Source organism: Mobula birostris, chromosome 24 (assembly GCF_030028105.1).
Source record: "Mobula birostris isolate sMobBir1 chromosome 24, sMobBir1.hap1, whole genome shotgun sequence".
Lineage (NCBI taxonomy): Eukaryota > Metazoa > Chordata > Chondrichthyes > Myliobatiformes > Myliobatidae > Mobula > Mobula birostris.
The window spans coordinates 556,107-583,254 of record NC_092393.1 but is presented as its reverse complement, the minus strand read 5'-3'; the positions used below and the strand labels follow the sequence as shown (position 1 = coordinate 583,254).

Genomic DNA, 27,148 nt, shown 5'->3' with positions numbered 1-27,148 from the left:
ACACAGAAGATTAGTGTGCAAACTTAAAGCACACGGTATTGGGGGTAAGGTATTGGTGTGGGTGGAGAGTTGGTTAGCAGACAGGAAGCAAAGAGTGGGAATAAACGAGACCTTTTCAGAATGGCAGGCGGTGACTAGTGAGGTACCGCAAGGCTCAGTGCTGGGACCCCAGTTGTTTACAATATATATTAATGACTTGGATGAGGGAATTAAATGCAGCATCTCAAGTTTGCGGATGACACGAAGCTGGGTGGCAGTGTTAGCTGTGAGGAGGATGCTAAGAGGATGCAGGGTGACTTGGATAGGTTGGGTGAGTGGGCAAATTCATGGCAGATGCAATTTAATGTGGATAAATGTGAAGTTATTCACTTTGGTGGCAAAAATAGGAAAACAGATTACTATCTGAATGGTGGCCGATTAGGAAAAGGGGAGGTGCAACGAGACCTGGGTGTCATTATACACCAGTCATTGAAAGTGGGCATGCAGGTACAGCAGGCGGTGAAAAAGGCGAATGGTATGCTGGCATTTATAGTGAGAGGATTCGAGTACAGGAGCAGGGAGGTACTACTGCAGTTGTACAAGGCCTTGGTGAGACCACACCTGGAGTATTGTGTGCAGTTTTGGTCCCCTAATCTGAGGAAAGACATCCTTGCCATAGAGGGAGTACAAAGAAGGTTCACCAGATAGATTCCTGGGATGGCAGGACTTTCATATGAAGAAAGACTGGATGAACTGGGCTTGTACTCGTTGGAATTTAGAAGATTGAGGGGGGATCTGATTGAAATGTATAAGATCCTAAAGGGATTGGACAGGCTAGATGCAGGAAGATTGTTCCCGATGTTGGGGAAGTCCAGAACGAGGGGCCACAGTTTGAGGATAGAGGGGAAGCCTTTTAGGACCGAGATTAGGAAAAACTTCTTCACACAGAGAGTGGTGAATCTGTGGAATTCTCTGCCACTGGAAACAGTTGAGGCCAGTTCATTGGCTATATTTAAGAGGGAGTTAGATATGGCCCTTGTGGCTACGGGGGTCAGGGGGTATGGAGGGAAGGCTGGGGCGGGGTTCTGAGTTGGATGATCAGCCATGATAATAATAAATGGCGGTGCAGGCTCGAAGGGCCGAATGGCCTACTCCTGCACCTATTTTCTATGTTTCTATGTTTCTATAACCATGGGAATTATAGACAAATGAGTCTTTAAGTGGTGGGTAAATTGTTGGGGAGGATCCTTAGAGACAGAATTTACAAATATTTGCAGAAGCATATAAGGGATAGTCAACATGGTGTTGGTAAGGGGCAAGTCATGCTTCACGAGCCTGCTGAATTCTTTGAGGATGTGACAATGCACATTGATGAAGATAGAGCAGTGGATGTGGTCTGTATGTATTATAGTAAGGCATTTGGTAAGGTTCCCTGTCATAGGCTCACTCAGCAAGTCAGGAGGTGTGGGATCCAGCGAAACTGGTCTGTATCGATATAGAACTGGCTTACCCGTACAAGGCAGAGGGTGGTAGTAGATGAAGTATTCTGCCTGGAGCTGAGTGACCAGTGGTGTTTTCCAGGGATCTGGGACTCGTGCTCTTGGTGATTTTTATAAATGACTTGGATGAGGAAGTGGAAGGGTGGGTTAGTAAACTTTCAAATGGCACGAAGATTGGTGGAGTTGTGGATAGTGCAGAGGGTTGTTGCAGGTTGTTGACAGGATGCACAACCGGGCTGAGGAGCAGCAGATAAGAGTTCAATCAGAAAAAGTGTGAAGTGATTCATTTTGAAAGAATGAAGGCAGAATACAGGGTTCACGGCAGAATTCTTGGCAGTATGGCAGAACAGAGGGATCTTGGGGCCCACATTCACAGATTCCTCAAAGTAACCAGACAAGTTGATAGGGTTATTAAGAAGGTATATAATGTGGTCGCCTTCATTACTCTGGATGATTGAGTTCAAAAGCCGCAAGGTAATGTTGCAGTTCTATAAAACCCCAGTCAGACCACACTCGGAATATTGTGTTCAGTTCTAGTCACCTCATTATAGGAAGGATGTAGAGCTTTAGGGAGGGTGCAAAGATTTACCAGGTTGCTGCCTGAACTACAGGGCATAGTTTATAAAGAAAGGGTGAATGAGCTAGGGCTTTTTGGAGTGAAGGAAGATGAGAGGCGACTTGAAAGAGACAAGATGATAAGAAGCATAGACAAGTATAGATACACAGAGACTTTTCCACAGGATGGAAAGGGATAATATATGAAGGCATAATTTTGAGATGATTGGAGGAAAGTATGGGGGAGGGGGAATGTCAGAGTTAAGTTCTTTACACAAAGGGTGGTGGATGCATGGATCATCCTGCCAAGAATAATGGTACATTGTGGGCTGACGGGTCTTTATGTTCAATGTTTAGGATAACTTTGACCGAAGGAGCTCTGGAATGCAAGAGGTTATACATTGAAATGGGAAATGCCTTTTTAAATAATTTAATTATTTAGAGATACAGCATGGTAATAGGCCCTTCTTACTCATTGAGCTTGCTCAGCCCCATTATGCTCATGTGACCAATTAACCTACGAACCTGTACACCTTTGGAATGTGGAGGAAACCCATTTAGTCATGGGGAGAACGGACAAACTCCTTACAGATATTAGTGGAAATTGAGCCTGATTGCCGGTGTTGTAATAGCATTACACTAACCGCTACACTACCGCAGCAATTCACCAGTAACAATTTAAGAATTTTCTTCTAAAACATTTGCCAGGAATAGAACATTTGTAAATTGGGGAATAACCACGGAAGAAACTAAAGGGAATGAAGCAGTAAAGTGGTATTGAGATCAGAGATCAGATGAGCTATGAACTTATCAAATGGTGATGCCTACTCAATTGACTACTCTGCTTTACATCCCACGTTCTTAAAGTACCAACACAGGAAAAGGTTGGGTTCAACCCTCATAGGAGTGGGATGGACAGTCAACAAGGAACAGAATTAGCAGAAAAAGCCAAAGGTAATCAGTTTGGACTTCCTGTTTGGTTTAGCTGTTTCTCTGCAATGCTAGGTGCAAGTAGAGCAATAACACTATTTAGAAGCAGCAAAAGAACCAAGAGAGGCTAGACTGGAAGAGTTGGATATCACCAACATTCACTTGGGTTTTCTAGATCAGGAGTCCCCAACCTTTTTTTGCACTGTGGAACGGTTTAATATTGATGGTAATTTTGCGGACCGGCCGACCGTGTGGGGGGGTGCAGTGTTCAAGTTCAACAGTGTGAGACAGGGAATGAGGAAAGGTGCAGCTGACTCATATCGTTTCATATCACCAAATCATATTGCTTCCTCACGGCCCAGTCGCACATCTTTGGTTGGGGACCACTGTTCTAGATGACTGGTCTGTAAGTGAGAAACAGAAAAGTTCCAAGGACAGATCTTTTAGTGTGCCAAGAAATTAGCTGTACAGAAGCACAAAAGGATGCCACTGAAGGTTGTTCTTCAGATAAATTAGGTAGAACCAGGTAGTCTTGCCAGAAAAGAATAGAGAAGTTGGAGGACGGCATGGTCAGCTGTCAAAAACTGAAGAGAGACAGCAGGAAAAGTTAGCTTCGTCACAGGCATAGGATAATTTTTATGAGTCTTTTTAGAAGTGTGACAGGGTGAAGTGCTGAAAACAAAGTTCCAGGTGTTAAACCCTACTTCTAACTATTATCCGTTACCCGATGCAAGAACACACAGTACTATGGAGGATAAAGCAGCAGCTTTTTATTAGTAGCTGGCCACTAGAGAGAGCCCTCCTTAGGCACACACAGGGGGCCCGTACCAGAGGCCTCTCTGCAAAAGCACAGAGATACAGAGTTTTTATACCATTTTTGTCACTTACGTAGGAAACAATTTTTTTTAGCTACCCCCATAGTCACATGCACAGCAACAGTGGTATTTCTGGACAAAGACCCCTTAATCACCCTAAAAGGCAGTCAAGCTCAGACAACCGGGACAATGTGCGAGATGATTCCTCATTTTTCAACCATTGTTCTGCATATTTGGAGACAAAGTATAATTAGATTACCACATCCTGACACCTGCAGGTAAGACAAGGATTGCGGGTTCATATCGAACCTTTGTCTAACTTAGACGTGTAACAATTTATAAAACTAGCTTATGCAACAAAGAGCGCTTAGCTTAATTCTTGCAAAACCATGTAGCAGGAGGTTTGTGACAGTTAAGCAGAACTCAATCCACAAAGCATAACATCTGCAAGGCTGTCAGTCTGAAAGCAGCACAGGTGGATTACTCAGACCAGAACAAACAGAAGTCTATAGCAATTTTAACCCGTTATTTGTAAGAGTTCAAAAATCATTTCCCAACCCTTTAACATCTCACAGGTAAAATAGGGGAGAGACCTGGATGATAAAAGCATGTTCAAAGTGAAGAAAATAGGCTTGGAGATGGAGTATTGGCCTGAATGACAAGAACAGATTTTTTGCGGAAGGGGTGATAATGGCATATTAGGGAAACAGAAAGATGATGATGTTAATATCAGATAATGTAGGCCAGGAAGGGAGGCTGATTAGTGCAAATCAGATAGAGAAAGCTGGAACAAAACAGAAGCTGCTGGAGGAACTTGGCCAACCTGCATCTGTAGAGGAAAATGGACAGTTGATATTCCAGGTCAAGACTCTTTTCCTAGACTGTATGTGTACTGGCAAGCAATAGGACAATCCAGATAAGGGGGTTGTTTTGGAGATGGAGTCATGTTGGGGAGGGAATAGTGGAGATAGTGACAGAGGCTGGGAGATAATAGGCAAGGTAACAAAAGTGTGTCACAGTCGCACAATGATTTACAGTACGAGCGACCTGGGTTCAATTCCCACTGCTGCCTGCAAGGAGTTTGGACATTCTCCCTGTGACCTCATGCATTTCCTCCAGATGCTACAGTTTCCTCCCACAGTCCAAAGATGCAATGGCTGATAGGTTAATTGGTGATTGTAAATTGTCCCATAATTAGGCTAGGGTTATATTTGGGGTTGCTGGCAGCGCAGCTCAAAGGGCCAGAAGGCCTATTCTGCACTCTATCTCAATTAAAAAAAATACACTTCCTTACACTATATTTCATCGTCACTTCTTTGCCCATTCTCACAAGATAAATTTTCAGGGTACTTGGAGGTACATAATAGGCAGAAGTCAGCATGGTTTCCTGAAGGGGAAATTTTGCTTGACAAATCTGTTGGAATTCTTTGAGAAAACAAAACAAGAGAATCAGTGGATATTGTGTACTTACATTTTGACAAGGTGCCACATGAGTCTATGAAGCACAATAGCAATACAGGAAATTACAATTCAATTGAATTGTTTTAATGGCGCATGGATAGAAGATTGACTGGCAGGAGGCAAAGAATGGGAAGAAAGGAGACCTTTTCTAGTTGGTGGCAGTGACTAGTGGTGTTCCACAGGGGCCGGTGGTGTTGGGACCACTTCTTTTCATTTATATGTCAATGATTTGGATGACAGAACTGATGGATTTGTGGCCAAGTTTGCTGATGATATAACGATAGGTCGTGGGGCAGGTAGTGTTGAGGAAACAGGGTTGTTGCAGAAGGATTTAGACAGATTGGAAGAATGGGCAAAGAAGTGGTAGATAGAATACAGTTAGGGAAGTTTGCCGGAAGGAATAAAGCCATAGATTATTTTCTAAAATGGAGAGAACTTTCAGAAATCAGAGGTGCAAAGGGACTTGCAAGTCTTTGTGCAGACCACCTAAAAGTTGCCTTAAGGAGTGTTTGATGCCTGTATTAGTTGGAGTTTAGAAGAATGGGGGGGGTGGGCAGGACGAGAGGAGGGAAATCTTATGGAAACCTATCAAAAACTGAAAAGGCCTACATCGAGTGGATGCAGAGAGGATGTTCCCTACAGTGGAGGAGTCCAGGACCAGAGGGCACAGCATCAGAACAGAAGGACATCCCTTTAGAACAGAAATGGGGAATAATTTCTTTAGCCAGAGAGTGGTGTGGTAAATTTATGGAATTCATTGTCAGAGACGCCTGTGCAAGGCAACTTAGTGGTATACTTAAAGCAGAGGTTGATCCACTCTTGATTAGTAAGGGTGTCAAAGGTTACAGGGAGAAAGCAGGTGAATGGGAATAATAGATCAGTCATGTTGGTATGGCAGAGCAGACTCAATGTGCAAGTAGCCTAATTCTACTTCGTGTCTTGTGGTCTTCGCACTACCATCAGGAGACTTAAGACTGGCACTCAATGATTCAGAAACAGCATTGTTCCCTTCTCCATTAGATTTCTGAACAGTACATGAGCACACCTCATTATTTTATTTCATAGTTTATAGTAATTCTATGTCCTTACATCGTAATGCTGCCACAAAACAACACATTTCATGTCACTTGGAAAGTCAGATCACTCCCCAATCTTGCTTTTGCCGATATAGAGCCAGAAGCTGAAACAAGAGGCAGCCATAGTTAAAACCATCCACTGCTGGTCCGACCAATCGGTCTCCATACGACAGGACTCCTTTGATGACGTCAAATGGAATATCTTCCACATCCGGAAGTGCATCAAGGATGCTGTCTCCTAGGGATCAGTCAGGGTCTACCCAAACTAGAAACCCTGGATCAGCAGTTCCGTGCACACTGCTGTGATCTACACAAAGTCACCAAGGCAGCGGAACAATACAGGGACAGGATCCAGACACAACTCTCAGCGACAACACACACAGCTTATGATAAGGTCTGCGCACCATCACAGTCTTCAAAGCTAACCACAGCGGTGCCGTCAATATCGCTGCCTCTCTCCCAGATAAGCTAAATCTTTTTTTTTTATATAAACACTCAGTTCGATGTCACCAACACTGAGCCCCTGAGGAGAGACACTGAAGCAACCTGCAGCCTGGTCATCTGAGGCTGAAGTACACAGGTGTTTCCAACAAGTGGACGGTCGCAAGGCTGCGGGACAGGACGGCATCCCAGGGCAGATACTCAGGATGTGCGCCACATAACTGGCAGGTGTGTTTACAGACAATAATCTCTCCCTCTCCCGGTGTAGAGTGCCCCCCTGTTTCAAATTATCCACCATTGCCCCTGTACCTTAAAAAGACCAACGTAACGTGTCTGAATGACTGGCGTCCTGTCGCACTCACCTCAATAATAAGCAAATGCTTTGAGAGGCCGGTCCAGGACTACATCTGCAGCTTGCTACCACCCAAACTGGACCCCCTACAATTCGCCTACCAACACAACCGATCGACAGATGATGCAATAGCCACTGCTCTACACACCGTCTTTACATATCTGGAGAAGGATGCTTACGTGAGAATGCTGTTCTTGGACTACAGTTCAGCATTCAACACCATAATTCCATCCATGTTCGACAAGAAGCTCAGACACCTCGGCCTTTACCCTGCCTTGTGAAACTGGATCCTGTCAGATCGCCAGCAGGTGGTAAGAGTGGGTCCTCACCTTTGCCACTCAGGGCTGTGTTCTAAGCCCCTCTTTTACTCTCTGTATACCCATGATTGTGTCACCACCCACAGCTCCAATCTGCTAATTAAACTTGCTGACAATACTACATTGATTGGCCTTATCTCAAATAATAACAAGGCAGCCTACAGAGAGGAAGTCATCACCCTGACACAGTGATGTCAGGAAAACAACCACTCCCTCAAAAACAAAGGAGCTGGTTGTGGACTACAGGAGGAATACAGACAGGCATTAACATCAATGGATCTGGGGTTAAGAGGGTGAACAGCTTCAAGTTCCTCGGTATCCATATCTCCAAGGATCTCATGTTATCAACAGCGCCTCGTTCACCTCAGGCGGTGGAAGAAGTTTGGTATGAGTCCCCAAACCCTAAGAACTTTCTACAGGGGCACAATGGAGAGCATCCTGACTGGCTGCATCACTGCCTGGTATGGGAACTGTACTTCAACTGGCTATCAGACTGAATAAAATTGTATTTATATGTTATATTGACTGTCCGGTTGTACATATTATTTATTACAAATTACTATAATTTGCACATTGCACATTCAGATGGAGACGTGATGTGAAGATTTTTGCTCCTCATGTATAGGAAGGATGTAAGTCAATACCAGTCTATGATAATAAACCTGAAGTTTGTCCCAGTAGGTAATGTCCAGCTGGGTATTCCGAATCGACAGTAATGCTTTACAGACGCCTGCCGGGCCGGACCAGGCTCGGTGCCCATTAATCCACGCATTTCCCCCGCACCGGGACAACTCACCGGCTGCAGCGCAAGTGGCCACCCGGCTCCAGGACATGAGGGTCGCCATCGTCCTCCCCACTCCGCAGTTAGACACACAGAAAACGCTGCTTCAATAGTCGTTAACCCACGCCGATGTTGTACAGGTACCGCGGAGCTCCTCCGTCGAAGAAAGCCCGCTCGACGTCTCTGCTGCGGCCTTCCACTCGGGCGCCGCGCATGCGTCAGCTTGGGGTCTCGCTCGCGACGGGCGGCCTTCCACTCGGGCGCCGCGCATGCGTCAGCTTGAGGTCTCGCTCGCGCTCGGGCGGCCTTCCACTCAGGCGGTGCGCATGCGTCAGTTTGGGGTCTCGCTCGCGCTCAGGCGGCCGTGTTGCGTCGCGCATGCGTGGAGCGTATACTTTCGCCGTAAGTCTGTCCGTTCTGCCGTCCCGGTTTAGTTTCCTGTTTAGGATTGATTTTCTTTCATCAGCATTTGCCAGTTCTGCCGAGTTTGGCACTGTGCCTTATATTCGGAACCTCATTATCAGTGGCGTTGTGCCTTAGATTTTTACACAATATGTGGAGGCACGATATTTAAACGCTTTTTGGCTGCGAATTTTCAAAGTGTCGCTTTATGTACACAGTTTTACTCTATATATGTGAAGCATGATCTGATGAATTCCTCTGGCGATAGTTATTTAATTGTAGTTTCTTTTATTACCTAATAACAATCTTAAACCGAGTTGGCGCTTCGCGGGAACATCGTCACTTTCCCTCCCGACGCGGTTTAACGAAAGCTGTTCGCTGATAGGGCAGTTCACACATCCCTCAAAGGAACTTCCCGTGTCCATTGGCTAAGCTCTCGGGCGTGCCGGTTTGTTTCGGCCAATGGGCGGCGGTGTTGATGATGAGCCCTGGCGGTTTGAAGTGCGCAGCGGTCTCGGTGAGTCCGCCCGGGCTGTCGGCGGTGCCTCGGTCCGGCCCGCACGGGAGTTGTTAACCCGGGAAAGCAGATGCCTGGATTTTGCCGTATCTCCAGTTTGTAGCCCCTGCACAGGTAAGTCCCGCCTCATCCAGCCCCGGTTCATTTCGCTCCACATGTCGGATCTCTGGCTCGTTGAGCCCGGAGTTCGTGTGCGCGTCTGTTTGCAGGTTATTTACAAAGAAACATTCGTTATCTTAATATACCTGGCTTAAGTTTTATCCTCATGGAAAGAGTTCTGCATACAAAGAACTACCATGAATAATTAGACATATTACTCATGTTATTTCTTTCATCTTTGCCTTGGTTAATTAAATATTTCCTAGCCCCCCCCCCCGCCCCGCAATGGGCGAGCCTCTCGCTCCGGAATCGAGGCATCTGGTGGCCGACCTGTGAGCTGATGCGTTGTTATCACCATTCACACAGTGCTCCCTATGCAAACCAGATATTTCAGTATTCATCCCTGCAGAATACCAGTGGTCACAGACCTGGCCAGAATAACAATCCCACCATCATCTTCTACGGCCAAGTCAATTCTGAATTCACACTACCAAGTTATTGTGGATCCCATGTATATTAGTCTTCTAGATGAGCCTACCGTGAGGGATCTTGTCAAACACCTTACCAGAGTCCATTTAGACCACATACCTTGCCTTACCTTCATCAATTACTTCATTGCCTCCTCAAAAAAATCTAAGTTTGTAAAATGTGATCTGCCATAAGCTATAGGAGCAGAATTATCGCATTTGGCCCATCAAGTCTTCTCCACCATTCCATCATGGCTAATATCCCTCTCAACACCACTCACCTGCCTTCTGCCCATCATTTTGGTGCCCTTACTAATCAAGAACCTATCAACCTCCACTTTAAATATATCCAATGAACTGGCCTCCATAGCCCTCTGTGGCAATGAATTACACTTGCTGGTTAAAGAAATTCCTCCTCAATTTGTTTTAAAGGGACATCCTTGTATTCTGGGGCTATGCCCTCTACTCCTAGATTAAACTACTAAAGGAAACAGCTTCTCCATGTCAACTCTATTTAGGCCTTCCAATATTTGATAGCTTTCAAAAGGACTCCTTTTTCTCTTCCCTCCCCCTGCCCCCCCCATTCTTCTAACCTCCAGTGAGTACAGACCCAGAGCTACCAAACACTCCTCATACGCTAACCATTTAATTCCTGGGATAATTCTTGTGAACCTCTTCTGGACCCGCTCCAATCCCAGCACATCCTTTCTTATGCAAGGAGTCCAAAACTGCTCATGATACTCCAAGTGCAGTGTGACCAAGGCCTTTATATCCTCAGCATTACATATTTACTTTTATATTCCTTGCATAAAGTTTGGCTGGTTGTCCCTAATTTGCAAATCTGAGTTAAGTTTTATTCCCTAGAATCCTCTCAATAGCTTCCCTACCCCTCGTGAGGATTGAGTGAAGAGCAATAGTTAATGTTTAAAGTATGTATCTATGATTTACAGCAATTACTCATTCCTGTGTGGTACAGGAAAGGGGGCTCGAGCACAACCTGCAGAGGAAGGTGGGATGGTATTAGATCCAAAGATTGGCAGTTGTGCAGCAGAGAAGTTAGTTGAGTAAAAGTTGTTAAACTTATTCAAGGAAGAGACAAATATTTTCCTTGAAGCTAGAGGAATCAAAGTAAATATGGAGAGAAGGCCAGAAAAGGATATTGAAGTGGATGATAAGCCATGATAATGTTGCATAAGGAAAGGACCAAATAGTTTACTCCTGCCATTTTCTGTTGACTATGACTTATGGCAATAGCAGTGTGCTGAGTGGAATACACTAACGCAAACTTTGGTAGTTCAGAAACGAAGCATTCATGAATGCCAACAACCACTATCAGCACCTGAATTGTATTTCATCTGTCATCTCATGGCCTGGCGTATCTCTGACTCCTCCATTACTTTCTCAAGCCAAATCACAAAAATTGCCTAGCAGACCGTTTATGCCACTGTGTCTGTGCTAGGTGAAAGAGCTCTATTTAATTCCACCTGGCACTACATCTGTAGTCTGAACTATTAAGTAGGCATCCAAAGAACAGTACTGAAACCAGTAAAGTTTTGTAAGTATTTTGGTATTTATGGTCGTCATTACTTAAGGATAATTTGAAAATTCCAACTTACTAACTAAATTTAAATTCCACAATTCCAAGGTAGGGTTTGAATTGTTAGTCTAGGCTTTGACATTAGTACTTCATTAGGTTACTATGTCACTATTGTATTTGTTCATCATTAAGTTAAAGCAACCCCTTCAGTATCCTCCCATTTATGATTTATTTTTGTGCTTTGTTGTATCTCCCACCAAACACTATATATATCACCTCTCACCGTAGTACAGATGTATAGCAGAGTAGAAGCTTTTGGGCTCACAATGTTGTACCCTTTTAATCTACTCTAAGATCAATGTAATCCTTCCCCCCCCCCCCCACGTAGCCCTCCATATTTCTATCATCCATGTCCCTCTCTTAAATGAACCTAATGTATCTGCCTCTACCACCTGGCACGCATTATTATTCTGTTAAAACAAACATTCAACTAAATTTATTATCAAAGCACATATTTGTCACCAGATTCTTTTTCTTGCAAGCACTCACACTAAAAGAAGTACAAAAGAATGTATTTAAAAAACTACACGCAAAGATTGACAAACAACTAATATGCAAAAGAAGACAAACTGAAAGGATCCAGTGCTTTCAGAATCAGATTTATAATCACCAGCATGAGCAGCAGTGGTTCAATGCATAATCAAGAAGAGAAAAAAATTAATAATAAATAGAGGTAAATCAATTACACTATGTGTATATTGAATAGATTTTAAAACATGCAAAAAAAACTAAAATACTGTATATATTTAAAAAGTGAGATAGTGTCCATAGTGTTCAGTGTCCATTCAGGAATTGGATGGCAGAGAAGAAGGAGCTGTTCCTGAATCGCTGAGTGTGTGCCTTCAGGCTTTTGTACCTCCTACCTGATGGTAACAGTGAGAAAAGGGCATGCCTTGGGTGCTGGCGATCCTTAATAGTGAACGCTTCCTTTCTGAGACACTGCTCCCTGAAGATGCCTACAAAATACCCAGGACTAGTACTCAAGATGGAGCTGACTAGATTTACAACCCTCTGCAGCTTCTTTAGGTCCTGTGCAGTAGCCCCCTGCCCCATACCAGACCGCGATATATGGTACAACTACAGAAGTTTTTGAGTGTATTTGTTGACATGCAAAATTTCTTCAAACTCCTAATGAAGTGTAGCTGCTGTTTTGCCTTCTATATAACTATAATTGATAAGTTGGGACCAGGTTTTATTTATATTTATATATATATATATATATATATATATATATATCTGGGCATCCGTTAGTCTCATGAGACCATGGATTTGTGCCTTAGAAAGTTTCCAGGGCGCAGGCCTGGGGAAGGTTGTATGGAAGACCAGCAGTTGCCCATGCTGCAAGTCTCCCCTCTCCACGACACCAATATTGTCCAAGGGAAGGGCATTAGGACCCATACAGCTTGGCACCGGTGTCGTCACAGAGCAATGTGTGGTTAAGTGCCTTGCTCAAGGACACAACACACTGCCTCAGCCAAGGCTCAAACTAGCGACCTTCAAGTCACTAGACAAACACCTTAACCACTTGGCCGCGCGCTAACACTGGGACCAGGTTAGATCCTCAGAGATCGAGACCCACAGGAACTTGAAACTGCTCACTCCCTCCACTTCTGATCCCTTTGTGAGGATTGGTATATGTTCCTTCGTCTTACCCTTCCTGAAGTCCACAATTAGCTCTTTTGTCTTACTGACATTGAGTGCCAGGTTGTTGCTGCAGCGCCACTCCACTAGTTGGCAAATCTCACTCCTCTACTCCCTCTCGTCACCACCTGAGATTCTACCAACAATGGTTGTATTGTCAGCAAATATATAGATAACATTTGAGCTATGCCTAGCCACACAGTGGTGTGTGTATACAGAGAGTCGAGCAGTGGGCTAGGCACACACCCCTGAGGTGCACCAGTGTTGATCGTTAGCGAGGAGGATATGTTATCACCAGTCCACACAGACTGTGGTCTTCCGGTTAGGAAGTCAAGGATCCAATTGCAGAGGGAGGTACAGAGGCCCAGGTTCTGCAACTTCTTTATCAGGATTGTGGGAATGATGGTATTAAATGCTGAGCTATAGTCGGTGAACAGCATCCTGACATAGGTGTTTGTGTTGTCCAGGTGGTCTAAAGCTGTGTGAAGAGCCACTGAGATTGCATCTGCCATTGACCTATTGTGGCGATAGGCAAATTGCAATGGGTCCAGGTCCTTGCTGGGACAAGAGTTCAATCTAGTCATGATCAACCTCTCAAAGCGTTTCATCACTGTCAATGTGAGTGCTACCTGGAGATAGTAATTAAGGCAGCTTACATTATTCTTCTTAGGCACTGCCTTTTTTTTAATTGTTGCCTTTTTGAAGCAAGTGGGAACTTCCACCCATAGCAGTGAGAGATTGAAAATTCCTTGAATATTCCCAGTGTATATGACAAATAAACTAATCTCAGGCTTCCAGCTGGGTACAGGTATCTATTTTAACCAATGTTTTGATACTGAGCTCTGCCATCTTCAGCAGGGATGATGCCTGGGCATATCTAGTCTGACAGTATTTATACCCCTGTCATCTGTCCCTCCTGATTGATTAGTCCTCATCTAATCAGGTTTCTGCTGTCCTGCTTTGTTTACAATTGAATTCCACTTCTTACCGAGAGAGAAACCTTCATCTTTGTTAAAATTCTTTTCTTCTCGTTTTATTTCAATGGCTTCCTTCACCAGGTGGTGCCAAAAGCCTTGGCGCGACAGTTTTGTGCTGTTGAAGTCAATCTTATGGCCTTTGTGAATGCAACGTTCTGTTACTGCCAGTTTCTCTGGGTAACCCTAATGGACACACCTCCTGTGCTCCTTGATGCGGGTTTCCACCAAACATCCTGTCTGGCTTATCTGTGTATCTTGGGAAACTCGTAAAGTCTTGGTGCTGACTCCTGAGGCAGAAGTGTTCCCTGCCAATGGCCTCACAGTCGTAAGTGTGAAGCAAGTAGAGCAGGGGCTAAGCACACAGCCTTGTGGTGCACCTGTGCTGATGGTGATTGTGGAGAAGATGTTGCCAATCTGAACTGACTTTGGTCTGCAAGTGAGGAATTTGAGGATCCGGTTGCATAATGAGCTAATGTCTTGGATTTAGGGGATGATAGTTTTGAATGCCAAGCTGTAGTCAATGAAGAGCATCTGCTGTTGATCTGTTGTGACAGTATGCAAATTTGAGCGGATGATCCCAGTGGCTCCTTGGGCAGCCCTTGATGTGTTTCATATCCGGCCTCTCAAAACACTTCATCGCAGTAGATGTAAATGCTACTGGGTGATGGTCTTTGAGGCAGGTTACTACCTTCTTCTTGGGCACTGGTATGATTAAGCAGGTGGGTACATCAGACTGGCAAAGTGAGGAATTAAAGATTTCAGTCAGCACTCCACCCAGTTGATCAGCGCAGGTCTTTAGTACCCTGTCTGGGCTGGACGCTTTCCATGAGTTCACCCTCCTGAAGGATGCTCTCATGTTGGCCTCAGAGACTGAATCACAGGGTCATTGGGGGCTGTGGGAGTTCATGAAGGTTCCTCCATATTTGTTGGTCAAAGCAAAAACAAAAGGCATTGAGCTAATCTGGGAGCAAAACCTTCTGTCACATATGTGTTCCTCCAAACACCTTAAAATGAATCCCCATTTGCCATCTGTTTTCTGTACAACAGACCAAACAATCTGCCTAAAGCTTCATTTCTCACTGCCACTCAACCAATTTTTTGTATCATCTGCAAACATATCAAAAGCAAAGGACAGAGTACTGAGCTGTGTGTCCCCTCTGGTAGCAGTCTGCCAATCACTGAACTCTATTATCACCTCTGGTAGCAGCCTGCAATTTACTTCCTTCCCCTCCGGCAATTTTTGGAGTCCAGTTTGTCACAATAGATCCCATGGTAAGTTACTTTTTTGATCATCTTCATATCTGGTAACTTGCTTAAATCCACACAAGCATTGTCCTTAACAAAAAATGCAATCCCTGCTTCATTAAGAAGTAACCTCAAAGCAGAAACAGAAATACTAACATTCGACTATTCGTGTCCTTAGGTGCTACCTGACCTGTTGAGTTCCACCAGCATTTTGTGTGTGTTACCTAAAAATAAGGTGCTACAGCACATGATAATTTGCACAAAAAATAGAATGCTGTATTCTTCACAGCAAAGTAATCCCACAACCAATGTAGCAGATTCTGTAATTCTGTTAACACTATGAGCACTGCCAATTCTTAACAATGTCAGAATCCAGCATCTGAGTTCAAGAAGCAAGAGTGAATTCCATGCAATCAATGAATAGTTGAATAAATTAGTTATAACTAAAGTTACAGTCCTACATTAACAAATTGTATTGGTGATGATTTATTACCAGCTAGGCTAGCCCAGAATTGCTACAACTATGGCATCTGAAAAAGTTCTCAGCAATACATTCAGCCAGCTTGATAATTCAACCTGGCCAGTTATCTGGTGTTTCTCTTCAGCCTTTTGGCAGCAAAATAATGAATAAAACCATTAACATTGCTATCAAGTGACCTGTTCACCAATGCTTAGTCAACATTCTGCTGGCACGAAAATATAAATAGAAGCAGGAGTATGCCATTTGGCCCCTAATGCCTGCTGTACATTCAACAGGATCATGGCTGATATCTTCTGTACAAACCCCATAAACATCAATTCCCCAAGTATCTAAAAATAAAGCCTTATCCATTTTTGTTCAAACATTCCAAACTTGAGATGAATGAAATTTATCAGTGCATAAGTTATATAAATACATCACCAATGAACCTTATTCTGTAGGCAAAGTGGAAGTGGATTAGGAGAAACACGTTTATGATTTAGTCAAACCTACCATGAAGGAGATTTGTTGTGAAATCAAACCTCTTGCTGAGCTAAACCAAAGTTGTTATGTAAATTAGTTACCTCAATCTACGGTATTTAATGGTTGCATTCTTCTGCGCAGCCCAAACATCTTCAGCTGCTTCATCAGAGATAAGTTAGTTAGAAGGGTGGTGCACTTGTGTTTGCAGGTAGACATTTTTTGTGCAGCAACACCTGGTAAACATCTGTGATCCATAACTACAGTAGCATTGTGCAACAGTGATTGCCAACAAAAGAGAATCCAATCATCTTTATACAGCATTCAGTGTTACTACTCATGCCAAACCCCAAGCATTGACTGAGTGATGGATAATCCTTAACAGTTTGTCAGTAGTTCTTGATCCAGAGGGGATAACTTTACTTGTCCCATTGCTGAACTCTTCCCATAACCTACACACTCACTTTCAAGGACACTTCTCATGTTCTCAATATTTTTTATTTTTTTTTCTCAGCTCAAGCTGGGAAAACCTGAGGCATGGGCATAGCTAAGCATATTCATTTCTCAATTACTGGAAACTTTCAGACTATTGTATTGGTGTTCAGTATTGTGGCTTTCTGAAGATTTACATAAATATTGCTGTATAGTCCTAATTGTTTAGTGTTATTGTGCAGTGACTTTGGGATGATACCAGTTGTAGATATTACTGTTGCAACAATGTGTACCCTTTTCTTGTTCCATAGCCTTTCAATTTCCTCTTTTAATTTGGCATATTTCTGGTGTTTTTCGCTTACTGATTTCTGTTTGTTGTGTGTGTTTGAGATGGCTATATCTATTAAGTAAGTTCTTGTTTATCCTGTGGGGTGCTGAATCCTGTTTTTGTTGATGAAAATATAAATTTTGTCTGACTGCTGAGTAAATGTGTTACGCCTGTTATTCCTCTTCCTCATTCTGTCCCAGGTAGTGTTCATCTAAGTGTGTTTGAGTGTACATAGTATTTTCTAAAATCTGTTATTACAGTTTGTATTTTTCTTTGTAACTTTTCCATTTAATTATTATTAATGTTCCTTTTTTTTCTTCTTGTAGTTACAGTTTGTTGTCTTCATAGAAACATAGAAAATAGGTGCAGGAGTAGGCCATTTGGCCCTTCGAGCCTGCACTGCCATTCAGTATAATCATGGCTGATCATCCAACTCAGAAACCTGTACCCGCCTTCTCTCCATACCCCCTGATCCCTTTAGCCACAAGGGCCATATCTAACTCCCTCTTAAATATAGCCAATGAACTGGCCTCCACTGCTCAAAAGTCTTCCACGCTGGTTGTCCACCCTGTTAGTGCTGTCTTTCATTGATTCTATTATGGTACAGCATAAAACTGTATGTTAATGTCATTGTTTGGCATTTTGTCTTATTTAAGGTGTGCCGGTTTAGAGTTGCCAAGAGGATGCTGTGGTGTAATGATTCAGACAATGAAGCTAGTGATTCAACCAAGTTACCTGCTATCGACTTCACAGGTGTTCTAAGTCGCACAATTTCTGATGGCCCCTTGGATTTGTGTGGAGCTCCAAAGCGGGCAGCTTTAATTAATGAGGAAGGTTCAGACTCCAAAAGCTGTGACCTTGTATTATCTAACGAAGTTGAATGCTGTCAGCTGGATCCCAGCCATTCTTCTGCTTGCTTGTCCAATGAAATAGCAACTGTAGTAAGTAGTGAGAGTGATGATGAAGAAATTCTAGAAATTCCTCTGTCAAAAAGGCTGAAGATGAAGCTTGCTGAGAAAATGTTTGACAAGCCTGATTGCACAATTTCCAATTCTAGTCAAGAGAATTACAGTCAGGTCCATGATAAACTTCGGTGCAGTCGAATTGATCCCAAGATTAAGTTAGCTGATGTCATTGAACTTAAAGACCAAACTAGAGAACCTTCACTCATTTGTCGGAGAGCTGTCCCTTCCCGCTCAACATGGAGCATTTCAGACTCTGATGATGAACTCTATGTATTGCAACCAGTAAAATCATGTGAGCCATACTCAAATTCAAATCAATCACGTATCAGTAATCTTGAATCTTGCAAAGACCGATTATCAACTCGCTCTAACCATAAGAAAAAGGTTAAACAGACCTCATCAGAAATGGGAAGAGCTAAACAGGAGGCACTGAAAAAATGTCAAGAACGAGAGCTGCAGAGAGCGGAGAAAGAAAATATTCGTAGACAACGAGAAGAAGAAAAAGCTACAAGAAAGATGTTGGCTGGCATTGAGAAGATGTTGCGACCAGGGGAATGCCTGAAACATATACAAATCTCAATTGATCCAGGTTAGTTTTTAAAAACAAGTCTGATGTAATAAGTAAAGAATGAAATATTTGTGAAATCACACTAGCGTTAGTTATTCTTATAATAGTTACCTAGTTTAATAATGTGGAAAAACACTACATGTTCTGCATGTGACAGATTCTATATGAAATAAACTTTGGAAGTGTTTCAGAACTGGTTGCAAAACTTAACTGACAGGCTTTGTGTGTCCTTGAATGTATTTACTTCTATACCAGTTAAATGGGCAGGACAGAGCTGGAAGAAAACTGATACAAATATCTTTGTTGCATTTGGTATGGTTTAATAATGCAAGCATGAATATGTTGGAACCTGTGCAGACTGGAGAAGCTGAGCCTTGAAATAACAGAACATGCTCATGGGGTGAAATAAAGATTTTTCTAATCGGACAATCTACTGAAAAGAGCTACTGAATTTTCAATGGCTGGCAAAGATTTGTCAGGACACCAGCAATCTTCTCCTTCGTTTTCCAAAGTAGCCTGGGATAGATTTTGTCAGGCCCTGAAGATCTATTTACCTTTTAAGCTTGTTGAAAGATGTAATACCGCAACCTTTAACACAAAAGTGTTCTAGAATTTTACTAACAAGAGAAAATTTGCTGATGCTGGAAATCCAAGTAATACACAAAATGCTAGAGGAACTCAGCAAGCCAGGCAGCATCTATGGAAAAAAAGTACAGTCAGCGTTCCGGGCTGACAAAGGGTGATGGCCTTTCCCCAATTTACCTAGTTACAATGTCTTTCTCGTTCATGAGAAGTATTCATTTTAAAGCTCATTCCTGGCTTCATACACTGACCTCACTTTCCTAATGGTCGTAATTCTTTCCTCCTTTCTCTTAAAATTCTCAGGATCAGGGATTTTCCTTAATCCTGCCACAAGTAAGATTTCATGCTTCCTCTTTGCTTTCCTGATCTATATGTTTTCTTGTACACTTCGTATACTCCTGAGAGTCCTTCCCTGTTTTCAATTCTCTATACTTGCCATTTGCTCAAGTTCTCTTTAATTTTATACACCCTCAAATGCTTTGATATTTGATGTTCCCTTGCCTTTCTGTCCTCTCCCCTCATCATTACGAGAACACAATCATCCTGAAATATTAACTATATCACATTTTGGTGCTTTCACCTTGCCATTGTAGACCTACCTGCAAGTTGCTTCCCCCAGTATACTTTTACCAGGTCCTGTCTAATGATATTGAAACTGGATTCTCCATTTTTGTCACTACTTTGAAACATAAAAGTTATGGTCACAAGTTGTAGAATCTTCCACAGACCTATAACCACTTACCCAGCTGCATTCTCTAAGATTAGGTCTACTACTGTCTTTTCTCTGCTCTACTTTTGACTCAGAAAGCCAGTTGTACTTTAAAAATTCTGAGCTTTTTAATACGAGAGTGGTTCCAGTTAATTTTGGGGAACTTAAAGTCCCCTACTACTATAACTCTATTACTGACACATCTCTGATATTTCTAATTAATCTTGAATTTAGTTTCAAATCCCAAATGTTGTCTGTTATGTTTTGTAACTTTGAAACCGTAAACTAATTCAAAGGAAGAGACTGGAGTCTGAAATGTGAGTCTAACTTCGTGTTTTATTTTAAGCAAGGTGCACACGCATCGTGTAGTAGGGTGATGATGAATGCAATTCATGTATTTCTATGTGTGACCGATAATTAAACAAACAAAAATGCTTTATCATACAATATACTGTATAAGCAAGATTACTCAAATATTGTTGAAATACTAAATACACAATACTCCTTCCTGCTTAACCATTAAAAACTCCAACTCAATGTTGAAAGCATCTCAACTGTATACATGGTTTACTATATAGCGCAGCTACTATAGGCAGACACCCACATCATAGTCAATTTTTTTAATTGCCCCATTCAGGCCTGAAGACTTAGTCGCTCTGGAGAATTTCATACTCTTGTAAGATAACGTCTTTCCTGACAAGGAGGATCACTCTGCTTGGCAAGTGAGACTTGTGGTTGTGAAAACATCTCCGGTTCTAGAGCCTCCGTTACGGTGTTGTAGGATTTGACTCTGGGACTGCAGGAGGTTGTTTTGACAGCTCTGGACACCTTGCTTTGTTTCTTTTCTTGTTTGTGCATCTTGATCTTGGGAAGGTGCATTTAGTTCACTGGAGTATTCACTTATTTATCCTATTGCTCCCTTTATGATCTGATCTCTTGTTTCCATCGCAGCGTCTGATGAATCCTCTGTTTTCATACTTCCATTTACTTCTTTCTTTTTGGCTTTCCATTCATCCAGCTGGGCTTTGGTCTTTGCATCCACTTCTACAAGCAGTTTTTTGCCTCCCACTTGTTCATGCATGAAAAGTTAAGATGGCACCGGTAACTGGCAACTCTGCGCGTGCTCTCCCGAGCAAACTGCCCTATACACTATCCTATACCCGAGAAACCCTTCTAAGCCTCCAATCTGCTACATCTAGCAAGATCAACAACACCCTGGCGAAGCCACTGACCCAGCTGGAGATCACCGTGCTAGAATTGCTTCTTAAACTCCGGACCACACCTGGACCCGACCAGTGGGGCCTGGTCCGAGGCCCACCATGTTCCCGGAGACCTGCGGCTTGCTACCGTGCCAGAGAGCTTGGAGACACAGCCCATTCCAATCAGCACCTCTCCGGAGCAGACAACAACACAGAAGTGACGGTGGAGACCTCAAGGTGCCCCAGATGCTTCCCCGGAGCAACCACAGTAAAGCCCCGTTGGTGGCCATCCACAGCTACCGGAAGTGAGGCCGCAACCGTGACTCGGCTTATGGACTTGTTTCAGCTAGGAGCCCGGCCCTCCGGGATTAAGTGTTGGCTTCAGGGCCCGACCCAATCGACAGCCCGGGCCCCCAGCAGCTGGAAGTAGCAGTGGAGCCTCCCCCATCACTCGGCCCGACCCGGAGCGCCGGACGACACGACCCACCGATCGATCCCTGCGGGACGCGTCCACCAACCTCAAAGAGCTGACGACAACAACACTGCATTGATGGAAACCTGGAAAGATGCACTATTTACCAAGGAAGCGTGGGAAAAGAGCTGGGCTGCTGGTCAGATTGAAGCTGAGGGGCTTCAGGGCCCCTATGCCCACCATCCTACTAACTAATGTGCAAGCCATAGAGAACAAAGTGGATGATCTTAAAGGGAGACTCACCTACTGCAGGGAGATGCAGAACTGCTGTGTATTCTGTTTCACTGAGACCTGGCTCTCCCCTGCCACCCCGGACTGTGCCATCCGACCGAAGGGATTTTCGATCCATCGGATGGACTGCACGGCGTCTTCGGGCAAGACGAGGGGAGGAAGTGTCTGCCTACTGATCAACACTGCGTGGTGCTCGGACACAGTGGCACTGACAAGCTCCTGCAGCCCAGACCTGGAACACCTGTCGGTGAAGTGTCGTCCCTACTATCTGACACAGGAATTCACCTCGGTCATACTGACAGTGGTCTACATTCCCCCCAAGCGGACGTGGAGTGTGCTGTGAACATACTGTATGCCAACATCAGTGAACTTGAGACCAGGTATCCGGAGGCTTTGCTCATTACAGCTGGGGACTTTAACCAGGCCAACCTCAGAAAGGCACTGCCAAAGTTATACCAACATGTCTCCTGCCCCACTAGAGGCCCAAATATACTTGACCACTGCACACAGCAGTCAAGGATGCCTACCGTTCCGTCCCACGACCTCACTTCTGAAAATCGGACCATCAGGCCGTTCTCCTCCTCCCGGCTTACAAACAGAAATTGAAGCGGGAGGTCATGGTGTCAAAAGTAGTGTCGCGTTGGATGGAGGAAACAGATGAGGTCCTCCGTGACTGCTTTGATTCGGTGGACTGGTTAGTATTCAAGGACTCGGCAGCTAACCTTGATGAGTATGCCTCAGCTGTCACGGACTTTATCTGGAAATGCACAGAGGACTAGACTGTGTGTCTCGCAAGACGATCTGGGTTTTCCCTAACCGGAAACCTTGGATGAATTATGAGGTCAAGTCCCTTTTAAAGGCTAGAGCTGCGACTTTTAGGTCCAGGGATATCAGTCGCTACATGGAATCCAGGCGTGAACTCCGGAAAGCCATTAAGGGTGCCAAGAGGCAATATCGAGCAAAGTTGGAAGCCCAGGCTTACCAGAGGGATGCCAGTAGACTATGGCAGGGTCTAAATGAGATCACTGGGCGCAAAGAAAAGGCTGGGAATATCAATAACTGTGGCGCTTCTCTTCCTGACGAACTTAACGTATTCTACGCAAGATTCGAACGGAAGAGGAGCATCCCGCTCCCTCCGGATGAACCGGACCTGGTGGCATCAAGATTCATCGTCACTGAGGAGGACATTAGAACATAAATCCAATGAAGGTGACGGGCCCAGATGGCGTCCCGGAACGGGTTATCCGAGCCTGTGCAAACAAGCTAGCTGGAGTGTTTGCTGACATCTCCAACTGCTCCTTGCTTCAGTCTAAGATCCCCTCCTGTTTTAAGGAGGCAACGATAATCCCAGTGCCGAAGAAGAGCAAGGTGGCATGCCTGAATGACTATCGACCTGAGGCTCTGACATCAATTGCTATGAAGTGCTTCGAGCGACTGGTTATGGCACACATCAACCACAGCCTACTGGTCAACCTCGACGCTTTGCAATTCGCCTACCGGAGCAACAGGTCAACGGCAGATGCCATCTCCCTGGCCCTACATTCCTCCTTAGAACACCTGGAGAATAAAGACGCATACGTAAGGCTCCTTTTCATTGACTACAGCTCTGCCTTTATTACCATCATTCCAAATAAACTGATTCCTAAGATGCAGAACCTGGGCCTTAGCACTCAGATCTGCAGCTGGATCTTCAATTTCCTCACAGACAGGACCCAGGCTGTAAAAATAGGAGACAAGCTCTCCTCTATAATCACTCTGAGCACCGGTGCCCCACAAGGCTGTGTACTCAGCCCCCTGCTGTACTCACTGTACACCCATGATTGTGTAGCCAAGTTTCCATCAAACTCAATATATAAGTTTGCTGATGACACAACAATTGTAGGCTGTATCTCGGGTAATGACGAGTTTGAGTACAGAGAGGAAATTAAGAACCTGGTGGTATGGTGCGAAGACAATGATCTATCCCTCAATGTCAGCAGGACGAAAGAATTTGTTTTTGACTTCAGAAGGAGTAGCAGATCGCATGACCCAATTTACATCGGTGGGGCACAAGTGAAACAGGTCAAAAGCTTTAAGTTCCTCAGGGTCAATATCACAAATGACCTGACTTGGTCCAACTAAGCAGAGTCCACTGCCAAGAAGGCCTACCAGCGCCTTTACTTCCTGAGAAAACTAAAGAAATTTGGCCTCTCCCCTAAAAGCCTCACTAATTTTTCTAGATGCACCGTAGAAAGCATTCTTCTAGGGTGCATCGCAACCTGGTATGGAAGTTGTCCTGTCCATTACTGAAAGAAGCTGCAGAAGATCGTGAACACGGTGCAGCACATCACACAAACCAATCTTCCGTCCGTGGACTCACTTTATACCGCACGCTGTCGGAGCAGTGCTGCCAGGATAATCAAGGACACGACCCACCCAGCCAACACACTTTTCGTCCCTCTTCCCTCCGGGAAAAGGCTCAGGAGCTGAAGACTTGTACAGCCAGATTTGGAAACCGCTTCTTTCCAACTGTGATAAGACTGCTGAACAGATCCTGACCCGGATCTGGGCCGTACCCTCCAAATATCCGGACCTGCTTCTCGGTTTTTTTGCACTACCTTACTTTCCATTTTTCTATTTTCTATTTATGATTTATAATTTAAATTTTTAATATTTACTATCGGTTTGTAATCCAGGGAGCAGAAAGCGCAGAATCAAATATCGCTGTGATGATTGTACGTTCTAGTATCAATTGCTTGGCGACAATAAAGTATAATGTATGCTGAGTTGTTTCTGGTTCTCTATACTCACATATAGAGCCAGATGCGTGCAACTTTCCTGAAGCTTCTTAAACTCTCTTCCAGCTTAAAACCAAGCCACATTTTGGAGATAACTGTCTGATTAACATATCAGAAGCTTTCTCAGATATGTTGCCTAAAAATTCTGCTGTGGTCGTACCACTGCTTTCGTCACTTTCACACTTCCTCTGAGCACTATGGTCCTTCCTTTCCAACCAGAGGCACAGAGATTAGCGTCAACACCTGTGTCCTCGGTTGGGCAACGATTCATGGTGTGTAGCATGGAGACAGTTGTGGCATCATCTAGTACCTTTCTTAATTCGCTTTCAGTTGACTTTATTGTTAGGGATGGGACTTAGAAATGATGGATGGACCTCCAATCAAGTTGTAGTTGTCTTAGCCAATCATGCCCCCCCCCCCCCAAATGCTGGTCCTGTTTTTATTACATACAAACTCAATGTGGCTTGTCGCTTATTGTATTTCCCTGTTAGGAATATCATTCCCACATAAGTTATCTTTTCTCCAGTATGAGTTCTTGGTCAGATATCTGCAGGCTTCAGTTTAGTATCTTTGAAATGCCTCTCATGCTCATTTTGTGGAATGACTGAAAGAGCCGAACCAATGTCCTATTCCATTTTGATTATTTTTATGCCATTCACCTTTGGCTTAAGCTATATTGCTTGCATATTGTTAGTTTTCACATTGTAAACCACAAGGCTAGCCATTCCTGTGTCACTTTCGTCATTATCAGATTTTAGATTAGATTAGATTATGAGGACACTCGGTCCTCGTTTCTTGTCATTTAGAAATGCATGCATGCATTAAGAAATGATACAATGTTCCTCCAGAGTTATATCACAAAAAAAGACAAACCAAAGACTAACACTGACAAGACCACATAATTATAACATATAGTTACAGCAGTGCAAAGCAATACCATAATTTGATAAAGAGCAGACCATGCGAACGGTTAAAAAAAAGTCTCAAAGATCCAATCGACTCCCAATAGTCCCGGATAGCAAGCAGCAGAAGGGAGAAACTCTCTCTGCTATAAACCTCCAGGCACCGACAACTGTAGATGCATTGGAAGCACCCGACCATAGCCGACTCTGAGTCCGTCCAAAAACTTCGAGCCTCCGACCAGCTCTTCAGAACCGAGGACCATCTCCGCTGAGCGCTTTGACCCCGTCCCAGCCACCGAGCGACAAGCAAAGCCGAGGATTCAGGGCCTTCCCCTCTGGAGATTCTGGATCACACGGTAACAGCAGCAGCGAAAAAGGCATTTCAGAAGTTTCTCCAGATGTTCCTCTGTTCTCTCACGTCTGTCTCCATCAAATCGGGATTGTGAACGGCACCCTACTTGACAGATTACAGATATCATTCACCGGAGTGGCCGTGCAAGCTGCGTCGCGTCGCCATCTTCTCCTCCAATTTTCATCAGCAGCATGCAGATTAGTGCTCTTTTTAAAACTTCAACTTGACTTTTTCTCTCTTTCTCTTTGTGTCCATTTATGTTTGTATGTGTCTTACTTTATTGCATTTCCTGAAAGTTTCTCCTTTAAATCTGCATTGGTCTGCTGTATTTGAGTACCTGCTATAACAGTAGCACAATTTGTTTGGCCAGACCAGTTTCTGTTTAGACGTTGCAATTTTGTTTGCACTCACTTTCTTTCCTGACGGCAAATTAATTGTGTCTCTGCTGTTTCTATTGATACAGCAATTTCAACTGCTATTTTAACTGTAGGTTGTGCTTCAGTTAGGAGCCATTTTTCAATGCTCCTTTGTAAGATATCACAAACTAAATGGCCTCACTGTGCATCATTGAGACCATTACCAAACTAATGATGTTCAGACAATCCCTTTGTTTTAGCCAGATACACTGAAATGGACTCCTCTTCCTTTTGATTTCGCTTATGAAACTTAAAAGTGTTCTGCAATCAACAATGGCTTGGGTTCCAAATGTTCTTGCATTATTTTTGCAATACTAGCAAAGCCCATTTTTGCTGGTTTGGATGGAGGAAGCTTCAAAGCAAACTGTATACTTTTAAACCTAATGCACTCAGCAAAATTGGTACTTGTTCCTCATTGGTTTTAAAATACTGTTCAATTAGCTCAGTGTACAAGATCCAGTTATTGCTTGTGGAATCAAGTGCATTGATATTTCTGATGTTGTCAGCCATTTCTGCTCTTTCTTTTTTACAATTATAATCACCCAGTACTCAGTGCTTATGAGCCCATGATTCTTCTGTTTTCTGACTTTTTCTTTCCTCCTTTTCTTATATAGCTCCATGTCTTCACTGAGCTATTGTATGTTGGCTCTACCATGGATATCTCATTTTCAGCATATTGTGCAACAGTGCCACACAAGCATGCTACATTGATGAGTTTTCTAGAATTCTTTCTGACTTAATTCATTTTGCTGAATACATCCTTGCACACAAAATTCTCAACTGCCTTCAATGGCACCCCAAACTATTTATTTCTTGATTTGTGTCAATTTGATTCCATGCTTGCTGATCTTCTAGTACTTTGCATCTTCTAGTTGCCATATCATCCTGCAGCAAAATGTTGGAGTTCTACTCTAGCTTGAAATTGTTTAAAATTGATAATATCCGGAGGCATTGCTGCCTTTTTAACCTTCTTTCATTAGTGTATGAACAAGACCATCTGCCTGATCCTATAACAATCACGGAATTCCAAAAGTTATCTGGGAATATATTTTATTAATTTATATTGTTTTGAAATATAGGACAGTGCAATGAATCCCACTGCACATGTAAGCAAAATTTTTCTT

General features: G+C 43.6%; 2 protein-coding genes across 4 annotated transcripts in view; one reads left to right on the top strand and one right to left on the bottom strand.

The window, feature by feature from the left end:
• The window catches only part of mrpl27 (mitochondrial ribosomal protein L27), a 30,907-nt gene extending 22,436 nt beyond the window's left edge, over positions 1 to 8,471 (bottom strand). Inside the window, exon 1 of one of the 2 annotated variants that reach the window (XM_072242019.1) lies at positions 8,222 to 8,471. In XM_072242019.1, the coding sequence (XP_072098120.1) occupies positions 8,222 to 8,270 (49 nt within the window). In that variant the 5' untranslated portion in view covers positions 8,271 to 8,471. The remainder of the gene's footprint in view (positions 1 to 8,221) is intronic. The other variant, XM_072242018.1, reaches the window with a different exon arrangement.
• Positions 8,472 to 8,536: 65 nt separating this feature from the next.
• Positions 8,537 to 27,148, top strand: part of eme1 (essential meiotic structure-specific endonuclease 1) — a 50,008-nt gene continuing 31,396 nt past the window's right edge. The window contains exons 1-2 of one of the 2 annotated variants that reach the window (XM_072242016.1): positions 8,537 to 8,608; positions 17,508 to 18,405. In XM_072242016.1, the coding sequence (XP_072098117.1) occupies positions 8,585 to 8,608; positions 17,508 to 18,405 (922 nt within the window). In that variant the 5' untranslated portion in view covers positions 8,537 to 8,584. The other variant, XM_072242017.1, reaches the window with a different exon arrangement.